At 46.1% G+C, this 16,000-nt stretch overlaps 1 protein-coding gene across 2 annotated transcripts in view; it reads left to right on the plus strand.

Annotated features, from left to right (window-relative positions):
* FAF1 (Fas associated factor 1) overlaps positions 1-16,000 on the plus strand; it is a 305,642-nt gene that overhangs the window by 248,352 nt on the left and 41,290 nt on the right. For both annotated transcript variants that reach the window (XM_088479291.1, XM_088479292.1), the window contains one exon: positions 14,918-15,054. In XM_088479291.1, the coding sequence (XP_088335417.1) occupies positions 14,918-15,054 (137 nt within the window). The remainder of the gene's footprint in view (positions 1-14,917; positions 15,055-16,000) is intronic.

A 16,000-nucleotide genomic window follows, 5' to 3' on the forward strand; every position in this document is an offset into this window, starting at 1 on the left:
CGCTTTCCTATACTTTTTCATGTTCCTATACATTACAATGAAAAACCATTCATGCATTTTGCAAGACACAAGTACTTTACAGTATTTTATTATTACTGGAACTTAGTGTTCAGTGCAAAAGCCCCACAACAGCACACATACCATTCACAGAGCTGGACACGTTTACACAGATCAGCATGTATTACGTTTGGTTTTATTTCTTGAAGTTAAGATTTGCCTTCATAAATGGAGTTTTTTTTTGTCATGTGCAGTTCACCATAAGCAGTTGCATTGATATGGTTGGCGGCAATGTGTGTACAACACAGCTGGTACCTCTGATTCCAGGTGCAGTGCGCCCATGCTTGCCAACTTTTGAATAATAATTTCTGGGAGATGTATAGGGGAACCTCTTTGTGCCAAGGGGGGGGGGCTGCAACTCCGTTTAAAGGGGTGCATCATGCCCATTCAGTGGGCGTGTCCTGCTCCAACTAAGTGCATATTTAGCACTACTCAAAAGCGCTACTAGTTTTCCCTTCTTTTTACTTTATTATAATGGAGGTCAGACGCATTTAATCTGATTATCAGTTGATATCAATACTTTGAGTTGCAGGCAACCCCAGGGTGTATGTTTGTACTGTATGCAATCTTTATTTCTTACTCCTATTACATTTCCAGCAACTTATTTATTGCCTTGTTTCATTTTCTGTTTACTGCGAGTGTCAGTTTGTATTTTTCTACTTCAGGGTCCATAGGGTATCCACAGGATACCTTGGGGTATAGGTGTGACGTCAGTCGCTGGGCACCATAGAGTTAAGCTTTTCAGCCTCCCAGGATGCACTAGGGTCCCCCTCCTATACCCCGCCCCCGAGCCAAGGCACCTCAGTTTAGTTTGGTGCCCGGCCGGCGTCGGGTGCACCTGTCGGAGTGGGGGGCTAGAAGAGCCCCTGAAGCTTTCTTCAGTGCAGCTGTGGCTGCACATCTGGATGTACAGCATGGACAGTCAGTCCTGACGTCCATGCTGTCTTCCCTACACCCCCGCCGGTACCAGAACGCCGGTACCGATCCGGGGATGCTGGTGAGCATCTGGGGTCACAGCTAGCGGTGACCCCAGATGTTCCGGACCATGGCCGGATCCAAGGGGGACAAAGGTAAGCAGCGGGGTCCCGCGGTGGGTCCCCGCTGGTCACATGGTCCTAAGTCCCCAGGCAGGGGGCTCCCTGGGGACTGGCTGCAGCGTGGAGCCAGGCGACCAACCTGCGCTTTCCACTACCCCCTGGGACAGCGGACCGCAGCAGAGCGGTAGCGTTGCGGCGTCCCAGGGGTTAAATGCATGCCAGGGGAGCGCGCCTTCCCTGTCTCACAGCCGGCGCCTCCCCCGCTGCACACAGCCCTCTCTGCATGCTGCCGACTGGTCCTGTGGCAGCGCTCCTCCCCCAGGCCAGCCTCCTTTCTGCTCCTCGGCGGCCATCTTCTCCAGAACGCATGGTGAACGCTGCTGGAAGCGCTGGACGGAAGCATCGTGGTCTGGGTCCCCCCGCATACCTCTCCTCCGCTGTGGCTCAGGTCTGTGTATGCAGCGCTGTGTCCTACCAGGCCCTGTGTCTGTGTAGTTGAGTGATCAGCGCTGTTAGTGCTGGAATTGTTATTTCTCTGCATTGTATGTGACTGTGCTAGCGCTGCCTGTAACTTTTCTTCTCTAAACTGTCAGCTTTATTACTGTCCCTGTTCTTCTGCTAAAGCCCTTGCGGTGCGGTGCTGCAGGGTGGTCTCTCGCCTATTTAATACTTAATTGGTGAGAGAGGTCACATACGTGGTGCCATCATGTCTGAAAGTGATTTTCCCCTCCGGCTACAGTGTACCACGTGCAAAGTACCGTTAGCGGAGGGGGAGGGTAGCGCGGAGGGCCTTTGCCGGCAGTGTTTGTCCATGGCGCGGCCTATTACAGTTACAGCACCGGTACAGGAGCCGCCCTGGGCTTGTTTCGCTCAGGCATTAACAGCTTTAGTGGGCCAGTTAGCTCCGCAGCCCGCGTTTACTCCGATGGGTTTGTCCCAGCAGTCTGTGGTGTCGTCACCCATGCAGGGTTCCCACGACAATTGGTGGTACCCCACAGTCTCCCTATTTCCCCGCTCCCGGGTTCTCAGGAGCCAGCGTGGGTTAACTCCCTGACGAGTTCTGTACAGCACTTGTCGGATGTGTTGCAAGGGGAGTCTGTGATGCGGCCTCATAAAAGGCCGGTGGCGTCTCTGTCCGCTCCTTATGAGGATGACGAAGGGACGTCTGGATGATGGGGAGATTCTGGATCCTTACGATCAGGAACCTCTCCATACTAAGGACGCTGATGCTAAGTCCAAAGTATATATTCCTGGACTTATTCGGGCGGTCCGCACAGCCTTGGTGATTGAGGACGAAGTTCCCCCAGCGGCTAAATCTAAGTATGCCTTTTTCAAAGATGTGAAGGGCGATGCCACAGTCTTTCCTCTTTCGGGTCAGTTGGTGGACCATTTAGAGGAGGCGTGGAAACAGCCTGGCAAAAGATACCAGCTGCAGAGACGCCTGGCGGTGGCTTATCCGTTCGCGGATAATTATTTTGCTAAGTGGGAATCCCCTCCACAGGTGGATTCTCAAGTGAACCGTCTTGTCCGTAGTGCCACATTGCCGATGCCATCCATGTCCTCCCTTAAGGATGCTACGGACCGCAAGGTAGAAATCTGCCTGAAGTCCGCTTATTCCCTTGCAGGGGGGGCAGCACGGCCGGCTATGGCCATTTGCTGGGTTGCCAGAGCGATGGAGCGCTGGGCGGATTCATTAGAGGCTTCTTTTGAATCCGACTGTCCGGCCGAACAGGCGGAGTTGATTGCCAATCTCCGTGATTCGGCCACCTACATCAACGAGGCGGCTCTAGACATTAGTACTCTGGTGTCTAGAATTTCTTCAGCAGCGGTAGCTGCTCGTCGCACCTTGTGGCTGCGATCCTGGAAGGCGGACGCAGATTCCAAGAAAGGTCTGGAAGCGTTGCCGTTTACCGGAGAAGTTCTCTTCGGTCCGGATCTGGATAAGATTGTGGCCACTCTGGCGGCAGCCAAATCTGCTTGTCTCCCGTCGGCCGCTGCTCCTTCTGGTTCGGGACCATCGTCCTTTCGGTCATCTAGGGCCCAGGGCAGGCCCAAACCACAGTCGTTTCCTCGACAGGCTGGCCCTAAGAAATCGGTCAAGCCCCGGAAGCAGGCATGGAGTACCAGACGTCCGGCCCCCAAGCCAGATGACAAGCCTGCGGCCTGACGGTCCGGGCCTCCCTTTGGGGGATCCCAGGGTGGGAGGCCGCCTGCTACAGTTCGCCCAGTGTTGGTCGACCACTACGACAGACACTTGGGTTCTGGAGGTGGTTTCCCACGGATACGCCCTCTCCTTCCGGCACAGACCCCCGGCTCGCTTCTTCACCACGGGTCTCCCATCAGACCGGAACAAGGCTACGGAGCTGCGGAAGGTATTGCACACTATGCTCCAGGCTGGAGTTATAGTGGCTGTTCCATTCTCCCAGAGGGGCCAGGGTTTCTATTCAAATCTATTTTTGGTACAGAAACCCAATGGGTCATATCGTCCGATTCTCAACCTCCAAGCACTCAACAAGTCTTTGCGGGTCCCAAAGTTTCGGATGGAGACCCTACGGTCCATCATTCTGGCGCTGGAACCTGGGGACTACTTGGTGTCATTGGACATACAGGACGCTTACCTGCATGTCCCTATTCTTTTGCGCCATCAACAGTTCCTCAGGTTTACAATCCGCAGCGACCACTTCCAGTTTCGGGCGTTACCTTTTGGCCTGGCAACAGCACCACGTGTTTTCACCAAGGTGATGGCGGTCATGGCGGCTTCTCTGCGGCTGCAGGGAGTCCGCATGTTGCCGTATTTGGACGACCTGTTATTGGTGGCAGGATCTCCAGAGCTCCTGTTACGCCACTTGGACCTGACCATTGCACTGCTGCAACGGCACGGCTGGCTAATCAACTGGCAGAAGTCCACTCTAATCCCGTCTCGGAGGATTCTGCATCTTGGAGCCTTATTGGACTCAGGACAGCAAAGGATCTTCGTGACGGAGGACAAGATCTCTGCTTTACAGTCAAGGGTGCGCAGTTGCCTGCACAGCCGCCGGGTGTCCTTACACTCGGCGATGAGGTTACTGGGCTGCATGGTGTCGGTGTTCGACATGGTGGAATACGCCCAGTTTCACTCCAGACCTCTGCAGCACCTGATCCTGTCCAAGTGGAACGGGCTGCCTCAGTCTCTGAAGTCCCAGACGATTGTGCTCACCCAGGAGGTTCGCCTGTCCCTTGCGTGGTGGTTACAGACGACCCACCTCAACAAGGGACGTCCGTTCTGGGTTCCAAATTGGGTCCTGTTGACAACGGACGCCAGTCTTCGGGGCTGGGGAGCAGTTTCGGGTCCACACTTGTTCCAGGGCAGGTGGACGCCGACAGAAGCGGAGCTTCCAATAAATATCTTGGAACTCTGTGCGGTCTTCAATGCTCTCCAGCAGGCACAGCGGTTTCTCCAGGGTCGCCCGGTGCAGGTCCAGTCGGTCAACGCTACCACCGTGGCCTACATAAACAGGCAAAGAGGAACTCGCAGTCGGGCGGCTCTCGTAGAGGTCTCTCGGATCCTGGTTTGGGCGGAGTGCAATCTTCCGGCCATATCAGCGGTCTTCATCAGCGGTCTTCATCCCGGGAGTGCTAAATTGGGACTTTCTAAGTCGCCAGGACGTTCATCCGGGGGAATGGTCCCTGCACCCGGACGTTTTTCAACTACTGGTGGACAGGTGGGGTCTTCCAGAAATCGACCTCATGGCGTCCCGGCACAACAACAAGTTGCCGGTGTACGGGTCTCGCACAAGAGACGAAGAGGCGTCTCTGGTGGATGCTCTGTCCGTCCGGTGGACGTTCCGGTTCGCATACCTGTTCCCTCCGGTCTCCCTTCTTCCACGGGTAATCCGGAAATTCAAACAGGAAGGAGGGACGCTCCTGTTGATAGCTCCCGCGTGGCCCAGACGGCACTGGTTCTCAGACCTTCAGGGTCTGTCCGTGGACAGTCCTCTGCGGTTGCCGCTACGACCGGACCTTCTGTCTCAGGGTCCTTGCCTTCACCCGGACCTGACTCGGCTGTCTTTGACGGCGTGGCTGTTGAGACGGCCATGCTGAGGTCCCGGGGGTTTTCCAGCTCTGTGGTGCGTACCATGTTACGAGCTCGGAAACCGTCTTCCGCGAGGATATACCATCGCGTGTGGCATACGTTCTTCCAGTGGTGTCGACCGAGAGGTTATGCACCGCGGGAGTTTCGTCTGTCTCGGATTCTCGCCTTCCTGCAAGCGGGACTAGATCATGGGCTTCGCCTTGCTTCTTTGAAGGTACAGGTTTCGGCCCTATCTGTCTGGTTTCACCGTAGGATTGCTACAATCCCGGATGTGAGCACCTTTATGCAAGGTGTTCTCCGCATTCAGCCGCCCTTTGTTCCACCTGTGGCGCCTTGGGATTTGGCTGTGGTCCTGAGGGCTCTCCAAGGACCGCCGTTTGAACCACTGGGCTCAGTGGATCTTAAATGGCTAACAGCTAAGACTGTTTTCCTTCTGGCCATTGCTTCGGCCAGACGTGTTTCTGAGTTAGGGGCTCTTTCTTGTAGACCCCCTTTCTTGGTTTTTTATGGGAACAGGGCAGTGCTCCGCACTCGGCCCGAGTTTCTTCCCAAAGTTGTTTCCCAGTTTCATGTTAACGAGGAAATAGTTGTTCCGGCCTTTAACTCACCGGGTCTTTCCGTGGGTGAGGCCTCTTTGGATGTTGTGCGGGCCTTAAGGACTTATGTTGACCGCACTTCTTCGTTTAGGAAGTCGGACGCTTTGTTTGTCCTCTATGGCTTCCGTAAAAAGGGTTGGCCTGCTTCAAAGCAAACTTTGGCAGCCTGGATCCGTATGGCTATTTCTGAAGCTTATCTTCATGAAGGCCTACCGGTCCCTCCTTCTCTGAAGGCTCATTCCACTAGGTCTGTGGGTCCTTCGTGGGCAGCTCGACGTGGTGCCTCGGCAGTTCAGATCTGCAAGGCTGCTACGTGGTCCTCTGTCCATACCTTCGTGAGGTATTACAGGTTTGACACCTTCGCCTCTCAGGATGCTTCCTTCGGGCGGCGGATTCTCCTTTCTGCACAGGAGCGTCCCCACCCTTAAAGGATACTGCTTTGGGACATCCCCAAGGTATCCTGTGGATACCCTATGGACCCTGAAGTAGAAAATATGAGATATGGTAAGAACTTACCCTTGTTATCTCTATTTCTACGAAGTCCATAGGGTTCCACAGGACTCCCGCCCTGTCGCACCTGTGCTGCAGATGGGCTTTGCTCTGGTCACCGGTTTTCCGTCTCCCTCTGGTGAGAATGTGATTCTTGTATGTGTCCAGATCTTTTTTCTCTCTCTTCCTTCTCCTCCTCCGGCCTATGGCTTGATAACTAACTGAGGTGCCTTGGCTCGGGGGCGGGGTATAGGAGGGGGACCCTAGTGCATCCTGGGAGGCTGAAAAGCTTAACTCTATGGTGCCCAGCGACTGACGTCACACCTATACCCCAAGGTATCCTGTGGAACCCTATGGACTTCGTAGAAATAGAGATAACAAGGGTAAGTTCTTACCATATCTCATATTATTTAACATTACAATCCTTGTTGGGTTATTTTTGGGTGTGACTGTATACTATTATATAATCTCAAGTTGCTTTTATTTGTTGCCTTATTTTACTTTCTATTTTATTTTTTGCTATGAGTCTTTTTTTTTTTTTTTTTTTTCCCTTGTTTATTTTTTGGGTGCGTGACTGCACATAAATACAGTTTCTTTTGATTAAATATCCTTCTTATTTCAATGTATTTTTGTTTATTTTAGCAATACCTGCTTTGCCTCCCTTCCCATAAATGCTGAGGAACATTGCTGGATGATATTGCAGATTAGCCTTGGCAGTGTGCATGTAATGCTTGTCTCCTGGCTGGGTGGAAGAGACAGGGTCCATCTTCACTTCACTGGACGCGTCATCACACCGTCATTCTTAATTCGGGGCATGCGCCTTTCAAACAGCATTATCCGTCCGGAACTCCCAGAGCTTTAGCCACTCACTCAGGAGTCTGGGAGATCTCCCAATAACTCCAGGAGTCTCCCTGACATTGCAGGAGAGTTGGCAACCACGAGTATACCTTGCGCTAATGTTGCACTAATGGAATCTGTTTGGATGTATATCACGACCATTGGGGGCAATTCAATTCTTGCCATTAGCCACCATTGATCACCACAGTGTCTGGTACGGTAGCAAACCGCCTATAATTTTGCTGCGCACCTCTATAGGGGTGCTAAGGAAAGTCACTGAAGATGGATGGTCACGTACTGTACTCCGGGGACACTGTGGTTGTAGCCAGGAATTTAATCACCCAGCCCCCGAAGTTAGCCACAGTTTTCCAGAACAAAAGCGTTAAAATGACCATCGTCTTCAGGCCTGGCGCTATTGTTGCTGCAGTGCTCTTGAATCCCCACTTTACGGTCGAGGAGTGTTTGACACATGTTCTCTTTAAGTGCTGTACTTTGTAAAGCTGCAAATTCTTCACTTCCTTAAGGGCTCTCGTGGCTTCCATTCCCCTGTATCTGCGATAGAGAGCACTCAGCATCTCGTTAAAACCTCCACTCGCCAGCTCTGCCTCTTCAAGAAAGCCGACATTTTAATATTTCTCCAGCGAGAGCTTTCTGTGGTTCATTCTGCCTGACCTCTGCACCCTCCAGTAATTTATTAAGCATCAGTCTGCTGATCCTTGCCGGCTCTTGTACCACACGCAGCTCAGCGAGACGATTAGGGAAATTTTCTGCACTTGACATCAGACAGATGTAGGAAATTGATTTTACTTAATGCTGCCTCAAGTCTGTTTTTGTTGGGGTTTTTTTTTTTGTCTCAGCGGTGTCAGCGCCCAGATAAAGAGCAGCTAGAGCAGAATATAGTGGATAACTCGTGAGTGGTTTCTAAAACTAAGACAGATGGTTAATTATGCTTATGTATTGTCTTGCAATGGAGGTACACTCAAGTATAGGAGACCTATTCTCACTTGTGGTGAGATTCCACGCTCTGACAGTGTACGTGTTACTGATACAATGCGGAAACAGCCATTTTGTGGGCTGAACTAAAATTCATGAGACTGCAACCTATCTCTATGGGAAACCTCCGCCTCATGAATATAAGTCAGACCTGATGACTATTACTGATGGTGCCTCAGCGGTGTCACTGGTTCCTTGAGAATTGAGAAGCTGCATTGGTTCATCCTACAAAATAGCAGCCTACACTCTGTCATATAGTTGCTCTGTAGCTTGTGACGCACTTTGACACAGTTTACAAGCCCGCTCAGTGTGACATTAAATTGTTCTAGTTCACATGAAATGTTGATACTGTCCATCATCCATCCTTATTTATAGATTGCAATTTTATTTTATTTGTAGATGACAACATTCCCAGTTATTACATTTGCTATTGGATACTGCCACAAATAAAATATACGTGAGTTTATACAAACTTGACACTTACCATTCATATAGTTTTCATCTTCTCTAACTGTAGCTTTTAATTAATATCAGTATACAAATGTGTCCTGCTACATCATTGCGCATCGCGCCATGCGATCGCCCGCAGCAACATACGCTATGGGGCACACTGCAATCACACCATGCGTGTCGCCATTTGCTGTACAGATGTGTCCCCATACATCTAGCCTCCTTGCGCGTTAAACAGCCTTTCTAGTTGCACCGTGGCATGACGTGACTTGGTAGCACAGAGCGTTTTTGTGCGACTTTCTACCATTACATGCGTCTTATTTGCACAGCGATGCGAATAGGATGCACGATGATTACAATGATATGCAGCATGCCTATATTCTGTGTACGACTGTGGCTCTATCTGCATGCGAAATGAGACATTACAGTCGGCGCTACTGAGTCACATGGAACTCACGCGTTGTGTTACGCGACTTGTAGGGCACGGAGGATAGATGTATGTGGGCACATCTGTAATCGAGCCTTTTCAGCTTTGGATTGGAACCACTTGCCAACACAGCTTTTAAATTATTTTATTTTTTTAGACGTATTAGGGTAGATTGAATGAACAATGAGGTTCAACTGCACACGTTCCGGGTAATTATGCTAGGAGAGTCACACCTCTGTGCCAGATAACCCGTGGTATACGTATTAGCGCAACTTGGCTCGAATTGAAGTTCCCTATAACTGTTTTAAGTTCAGCATATTAAAATCCAGTCTTGCATACCATTTTTGTTTTTTTAAATGACCACTGTATGATCAAATTAAAAGCAATTCCTTCCACAACTATAGGTGCATGTTCTAAAAGTCTATAGGTGTAACTTATTATTTGGGGGTAACATTCCGTAGCATGAGATACATGTTTATTACATATATACGTCTCTTTCCACAGTATGATCTGTCTAATGTAGGTCTCCAGACACGTTTCCCTATAGTGTGCGCTTCTAGCAGACCACCAGCTCTGCCGGCAGCTCAGCTGTACCGTGTATGTTTGCCGGGTTACATTTTCACTTGCAGCCACAACAAAGCCTTGCATGCAGTAATGAGAGTGACACTGTTTTCTAACACAAGCGTTTACAGCACTTCTCAGCATTGGTTTTAGCAACATTTTTGCAACTGTCAATTAAAGGACAGACACAGAAAGCTTGAAACCCCTTTGTAGTAATGCCTGCCATGTTTCTTTATCCAACTAAATATTTGTATAATTGAGGGAGACGCAGGAATGGCGGGGTGCCGGCTGCTCTGTGTTAGTCACAATTCACCTCCCTCTGTACATAGGAGGAGACCTGGATAATCCAGATTCCGAGATGTGAATGGAGCCCTGTTGCATACAGCGACATCTGGCTCTTTTGATGATCTCCACAGGTCATTGTGTCGGCCAGTCCAGGCTGGACTTGACCTATGTTTCTTCTGCGCCCCGTCTAGCCTTTACACGACCTCACTCAAATGATCAGTGCCATGCTCTGTATTAGGCCTCCATTGTATTATGGCCCAGTCTGGCGACACAAAGCAGTACCATAACACGTTTAATGTGCGGGGAACCCCCACCCCCACAGCAATCCTATAACAAAGTTCACGTGATTAACTTTAGCTGACATTAAGTTATGCATGGTTTTTATTAATAAATACCATAGCGTTATTGGTCATTTATTCTACGCACACACAGGAATTGTAGGTGATTAAAAATAACTTTGTATGAGATATATAGCATATATCGGATTTTTATTTTATTTTTTTTATGCCAAATTAAAATATAGATCCTTCTTTAAACTGACCTTCCTGTCGGAGACATTGGAACTATTCTTTGTTTATTACTGTGTCCTCCAAGAAAAAGATAATAATGTAACAACTAAATAATAGTTACATTTCAATATATCGGGCATCAGTTACCCAATTGGAGTCGGACGTTCATTCACAGACTGCAAATCACTGATTGCATGGTTGATTTTGTATACACTGGCCATTAGGATTTAAGGGGCGATGTCATTCATGAAAAAATGAGGAAATCACCCTGAATTCCCCCAGAAGTGCCAAATAACACAGCAAAATTGTATTAGAGGTGGTTAGTGGCTGTAATCAAAGTATTGGATGTATTTAAAAGGTGTCAAATGGTTATTTTTATTTTTTTATTAGTAGTGGTGGAAAAAGTGTAGTGTTTTTCAGCAAATTAAAGCCTGTACCGTATTTTGGGGTAGAGAAAAATGTACTTACTGTCCTTTTTCAGTGTTTTAAGACAAGTTTGCAAAATGCTGAGAACATTTATTTATTCTATTTATTACCAGTTATGTATATAGCGCACACATATTCCGCAGCACTTTACAGAGAGTATATGGCCATTTACATCAGTCCCTGCCCCAGTGGAACTTACAATCTATATTCCCTATCACTTGCACACACATATACACACTAGGGTTACAGTTTTGTTGGGGGCCAATTAACCTACCAGTATATTTTTTTGGAGTGTGGGTGGAAACTGGAGTACCCGGAGGAAACCCACGCAAGTATGGTTAGGGCCACAGTGGGCATCGAACCCACAACCTCAGTGCAGTGAGACAGTAATGCTCACCATTACACCATCTGGGCTGAACATGTGTTTCAACTCACACCAGCAACTTCAAAAGCACTTTCCCATAAATGCAACACCCCCACATCATTTATGCCCCTACATACCTGCTCCACATCATTTACACCCCCACATACCTGCCAAACATCATTTGTGCCCCCACATACCTGCCACACATCATTTGTGCCCCCACATACCTGCCACACATCATTTATGCCCCCACATACCTGCCACACATCATTTATGCCCCCACATACCTTCCACACATCATTTATGCCCCCACATACTTGCCCAACATCATTTATGCCCCCACATACCTGCCACACATCATTTACGCCCCCACATACTTGCCACACATCATTTACGCCCCCACATACTTGCCCAACATCATTTATGCTCCCACATACTTGCCCAACATCATTTATGCCCCCACATACCTGCCTCACATCATTTAAACCTCCATATAAAAATATCTCCTTGCCCATCGGAGCTTACAGTCTAATTAGCTGTATGGCAAGAGTAACAATTGTATGATAACAAAGCATTTATTTATGACGTTGCATGTACAAGGTTGTACAGCTAATCTATTTATGGGTATATTTTACCCATCGATCACATTTTGACATGTCCCAATCATTAATGGTCTTGACTATGCTGGTTTGTATATGTGTGTTGCATATTCCTGGAAAGTGTGTGGACGGGGGAGAGGGGTACAGAGATGGGGAAAAAAACACACAAACTGGGGCATCTAAAAGGAAGTTCTGTAGCACAATATCGGTCTATTTTTAATTACAGGACCTCCATTAATAGTCTATTACCGGTAATTATTACTTTGTGTCTCTTTTTAGCATGCGCTATAGACTAAAATGCCATAAACATATCATAGCCAACGGCATTAAGAGGTTTATAAACAGTTTATTTGTTTACATCATAATTTCCCTAATAATTAAGATCCCATTGGGTTAATAGAGGACTAAGAAGACCTTATTATATTTTGTTTATCATTAATTATGCCACTCTCTCCTCTATTCCTTACATTTATATTCACTGACATTAACCAAAAAAAAAAAAATACTCCAATTTAAATTATGTTTCATGAAAATAATTAAGTATTAATAGACTTCATTCAGTGGCGAGTTCTCAGAAATTTCCACTGTTTTGCCTTTTCTGACCCATGTTATTAAAACTCTATTATTTTTACAGACTTTATTAAATTGGATCTTATTAAAGCATTCCATATTTGCATTTGGTCTTTCATAATTCATTATTATTATGACATTTACTTTTACCTTCACATCTGAAAACATATCATAAGCTACCCTTTTCTCTTGAAAGAAATGCTAATTTCAGACAGTCCTCTAATGGAAGTGAAAAGCTTTATCAGTTTTTTCATTTATTCCAGATCGTGGTAAGAATACTAATCCTCGACTTTTATATGCAAATATGGAAGTGTGCTGGTCCTCATTTTTGCTTTAAAAAAAAAAAAAAAAGCTTTATTTAAAATTTTTACATATGTAAAATGTATGGAGCCATGCTGATTAGGCGCTTTCAAATATCTACAAAAGTTTGAAAAAAGTGGATGTATGTATCTATATAATAATTATTGCAGGTGGTCTGTAGCATATCCTCATTGTACGTGCAAGGGAGACACACATTATATATATATATATATATATATATATATATATATATATATATATATATATATATCTATACATATATATTACTGTAGAGGGCCCCAGGACAGCCTGAATTATTAAGTTATGGATTCAACATGGATCTGGAAACATTCATCATTCTGGTCCATGTTCATTCTCTTCCATGGTGTCATGATGGCATCAAACAGTTGCTGCAGGTTTATTTGGGTGCCCATTAATGCTGGAAATCTTCTGTTCCACCCCATCCCAAAGATTCTCTACTAAACTGAGGTTTGGTGACAGTGGAGGTAATTGGAGCACATTGATCTCATTGTCATGTTCAAGGAACCAGCTTGAGATGACGTACAGTAGCTGTAGTGTTACCTAATTTCTAAAATTTTGGCCTTCAAAATTAAAATATGCTCTCCTCACTGATCAGCATCCTGCACCTAGAGTGAACTACTATATATGGGATGCAGTGATATTCCGCGGACGGGATACCAGCCATTGATATATCGGCTACAGAATCCCGCCGGCCGGCATTATGCCAACACCGATACCGGCGTCAGCATCCCAAGCCACCGGAATCCTGAACCTACTTGGCAGTGTAAGTATGTGCTCGTCCCCAGGGAAGGGGGCCTTAGGTTTAGCCACCCCCGGGGGGAACTTAGGGTTAGACACCCCCCTCTGGGAGTGTGAGGGTAGGGTTAAGCACCACTAGGGGGGGTTAGGCATCCCACCGGGAGACTTTGGTTTAGGATGCGGGGAAAGGAGGGTTAATGTGAGACACCACAGGGAGGAGGTTAGGGTTAGGCACCCCCCTGGGGAGATTAGGGCTAGGCACCACAAAAGCATGGTTAGGGAGGGGGCATGGGTGGGATATTGTACTTGTCTTCCCTCGTCGGGATTTTCACTCGTCAGGCTTCCGCGATCAGGATTTGCACGGCATTTCATACCCATATATATATATATATATCTATATATAAAAATTAAGTTTATAAACCTTGTGTATATATGTATATGTATATATATATATATATATATATATAATTTATTTTTTTTCCATACATATACACAGTGCTGGTACTCTTGAATACACATGGTTGTGACCAACTGTACAAAACTGTTTTGTCCGGGAACATGGTATTGTTTCAATATTGAAGAGATGATTTCCATTATTGTCCCTTTTCTGCTTTTCTTAAAGACTTTGTCAAATTTGGCTACCTCTAATTTAAGTAAGAGTTTAATGACTTCTGCAGTAATGGTATGTATTTGTCTTATGTGATAAAGTCAAATTATTGTGTCTTCTTTAGTAGAGAAACTACTTTGTGATGTTTTCATTAAAGAATTAATAGTGCAGCTTTATCAAACTGAATATTGTTGCATGTAAATGGCTGTTTTATGTTGTTTATCTCTTGGGCTACCTGGTCCCAGGACATATAATATTGAAGTTTAAAGTGTAGAACATAGGGGGGTATTTATCAAAGCTGGGAGAGAGATAAAATTGTAAGAGATCAAGTGCTAACCAATCAGCTTCCAATTTACATTTAGCAGGCTGTGTTTAAATGATAGGAGCTAATTGGTTGGTAATTTATTTTTTATAATTTAATCTCTCAGCTTTGATAAATACCCTCCATAAAGAGGACGATAACAATATAAAATAAACTATTACAGAACTGCCGCAAAATTAAAACTGTAGTTTTGGGTGGAAATGAAGGAGATAATACAAAAGCATGACTGAGATGTTTAGTAGGAGGGGCATTGACACTCTCATGGTAAGGACAGAGGGCAATGCTACATGGGATTGTTACATGGGGTGAATGGCACTTGCAAGAGATATGCGACTTATGGTTCTACAAGTCAAAATTTGAGTAACGTTCCCACCTCATCACTTGGGGCACACATGAATTACATCCAATTCTGCATTTCACAATCAGCCACAGAAACTGTGCAATTCACATGTGTCTCTTATTAAAGGGATGATCTGGCAACCCTACTTGTAGGGCTATGGCATGGTGTGACGGGGCTTGCAGCTGGTAAATCATGGACTGACCAAGCCCCGATGAAGGTCATGTTATGTCAAATTTCTTCCAAAACAATCTGTTTTTTTACTGCCTGCTCATGTACTCTCTCCTGTTCCCTGACAGGTTTCTCACATTCTGTACCCGACATTTTGGCAGTGTGGTAACACAGACTGTTCGATCGCAGAAGACTGATCAGTTTCCACTTTTTCTCATCATAATGGGGAAGAGATCGTCTAATGAAGTGCTAAATGTGATTCAAGGTAATGTCCTCCCAGTCGTTTAGAGGTAACTCCAGAGTGTGCTTTTTACACTATGGGGTATAGTTACTAAAGTGAGTGTTTTTAGAAATTAAGATGTTGCCCAAAACTCCCACTTTAGTAACTATACCCCCATGTTTCTACATTTCTTTATATCACTGTCAATTTTTAAACTCAGTGGAATTGTGGAGCTTTTATATCGATCTGCTGACGTTTGTAGGTCATACTAGTTGGTGAAGAGCTCAATGATATCTCAGTGTTGATTTCTGCATGGCACATCATGCACCCTAGTATGCTGAGGTATATATTAATGGGGATCACTATAAGAACTACTTGATATGTAGGCACAGCACTGTCATCAACATGGCGTAACGCAGCTTCACAACTTGTTCCCTTGCTTCTGCGGTAACGTCGAGTGCACAGTAACATACATTGGACTGCTCTACATCCTTAAATTAGTCTATCTAGTCTACAGATGTAGCTGAATAGATATTGGGCCTCTATATATTGATTGGGTGTAGATTATGAACTAAATTGATAACTGAAAAGGTGACTTCACTAATTGATTAGAATTCATTATGCTGGGTACAGCAACTTGCCATGCAAGTGTACAGCATCAGGAAACAACTTCACTGTATGAAAGCGAGACAGCAAGGCTCGTTATATTGGAGTATTTTGTAAAAGACACTTTATACTTCATCGGAATAATCCCTGTCACACTTTAGAGCACTTCTGCCTGAAATCAGCTTTTGAAAACTGAGAAAAACACTGTTGATGCCCTGGTACAAGCAGGCTGAGAATAATGGACCTTATTTTGCAATATCTGTAACTATAGAGGCAAACTTCATATTTGTACTGATTGGTCCAATGATTGGAGACCATGGTTACTCAGGTGGCAGTAGCCTTGTGTTTAGTCCTATTTTAAATATCAGGAGCTATTTCAGCCATG

Source organism: Taudactylus pleione, unplaced genomic scaffold, assembly GCF_031769625.1.
Source record: "Taudactylus pleione unplaced genomic scaffold, aTauple2 ptg000230l, whole genome shotgun sequence".
Classification (NCBI taxonomy): domain Eukaryota; kingdom Metazoa; phylum Chordata; class Amphibia; order Anura; family Myobatrachidae; genus Taudactylus; species Taudactylus pleione.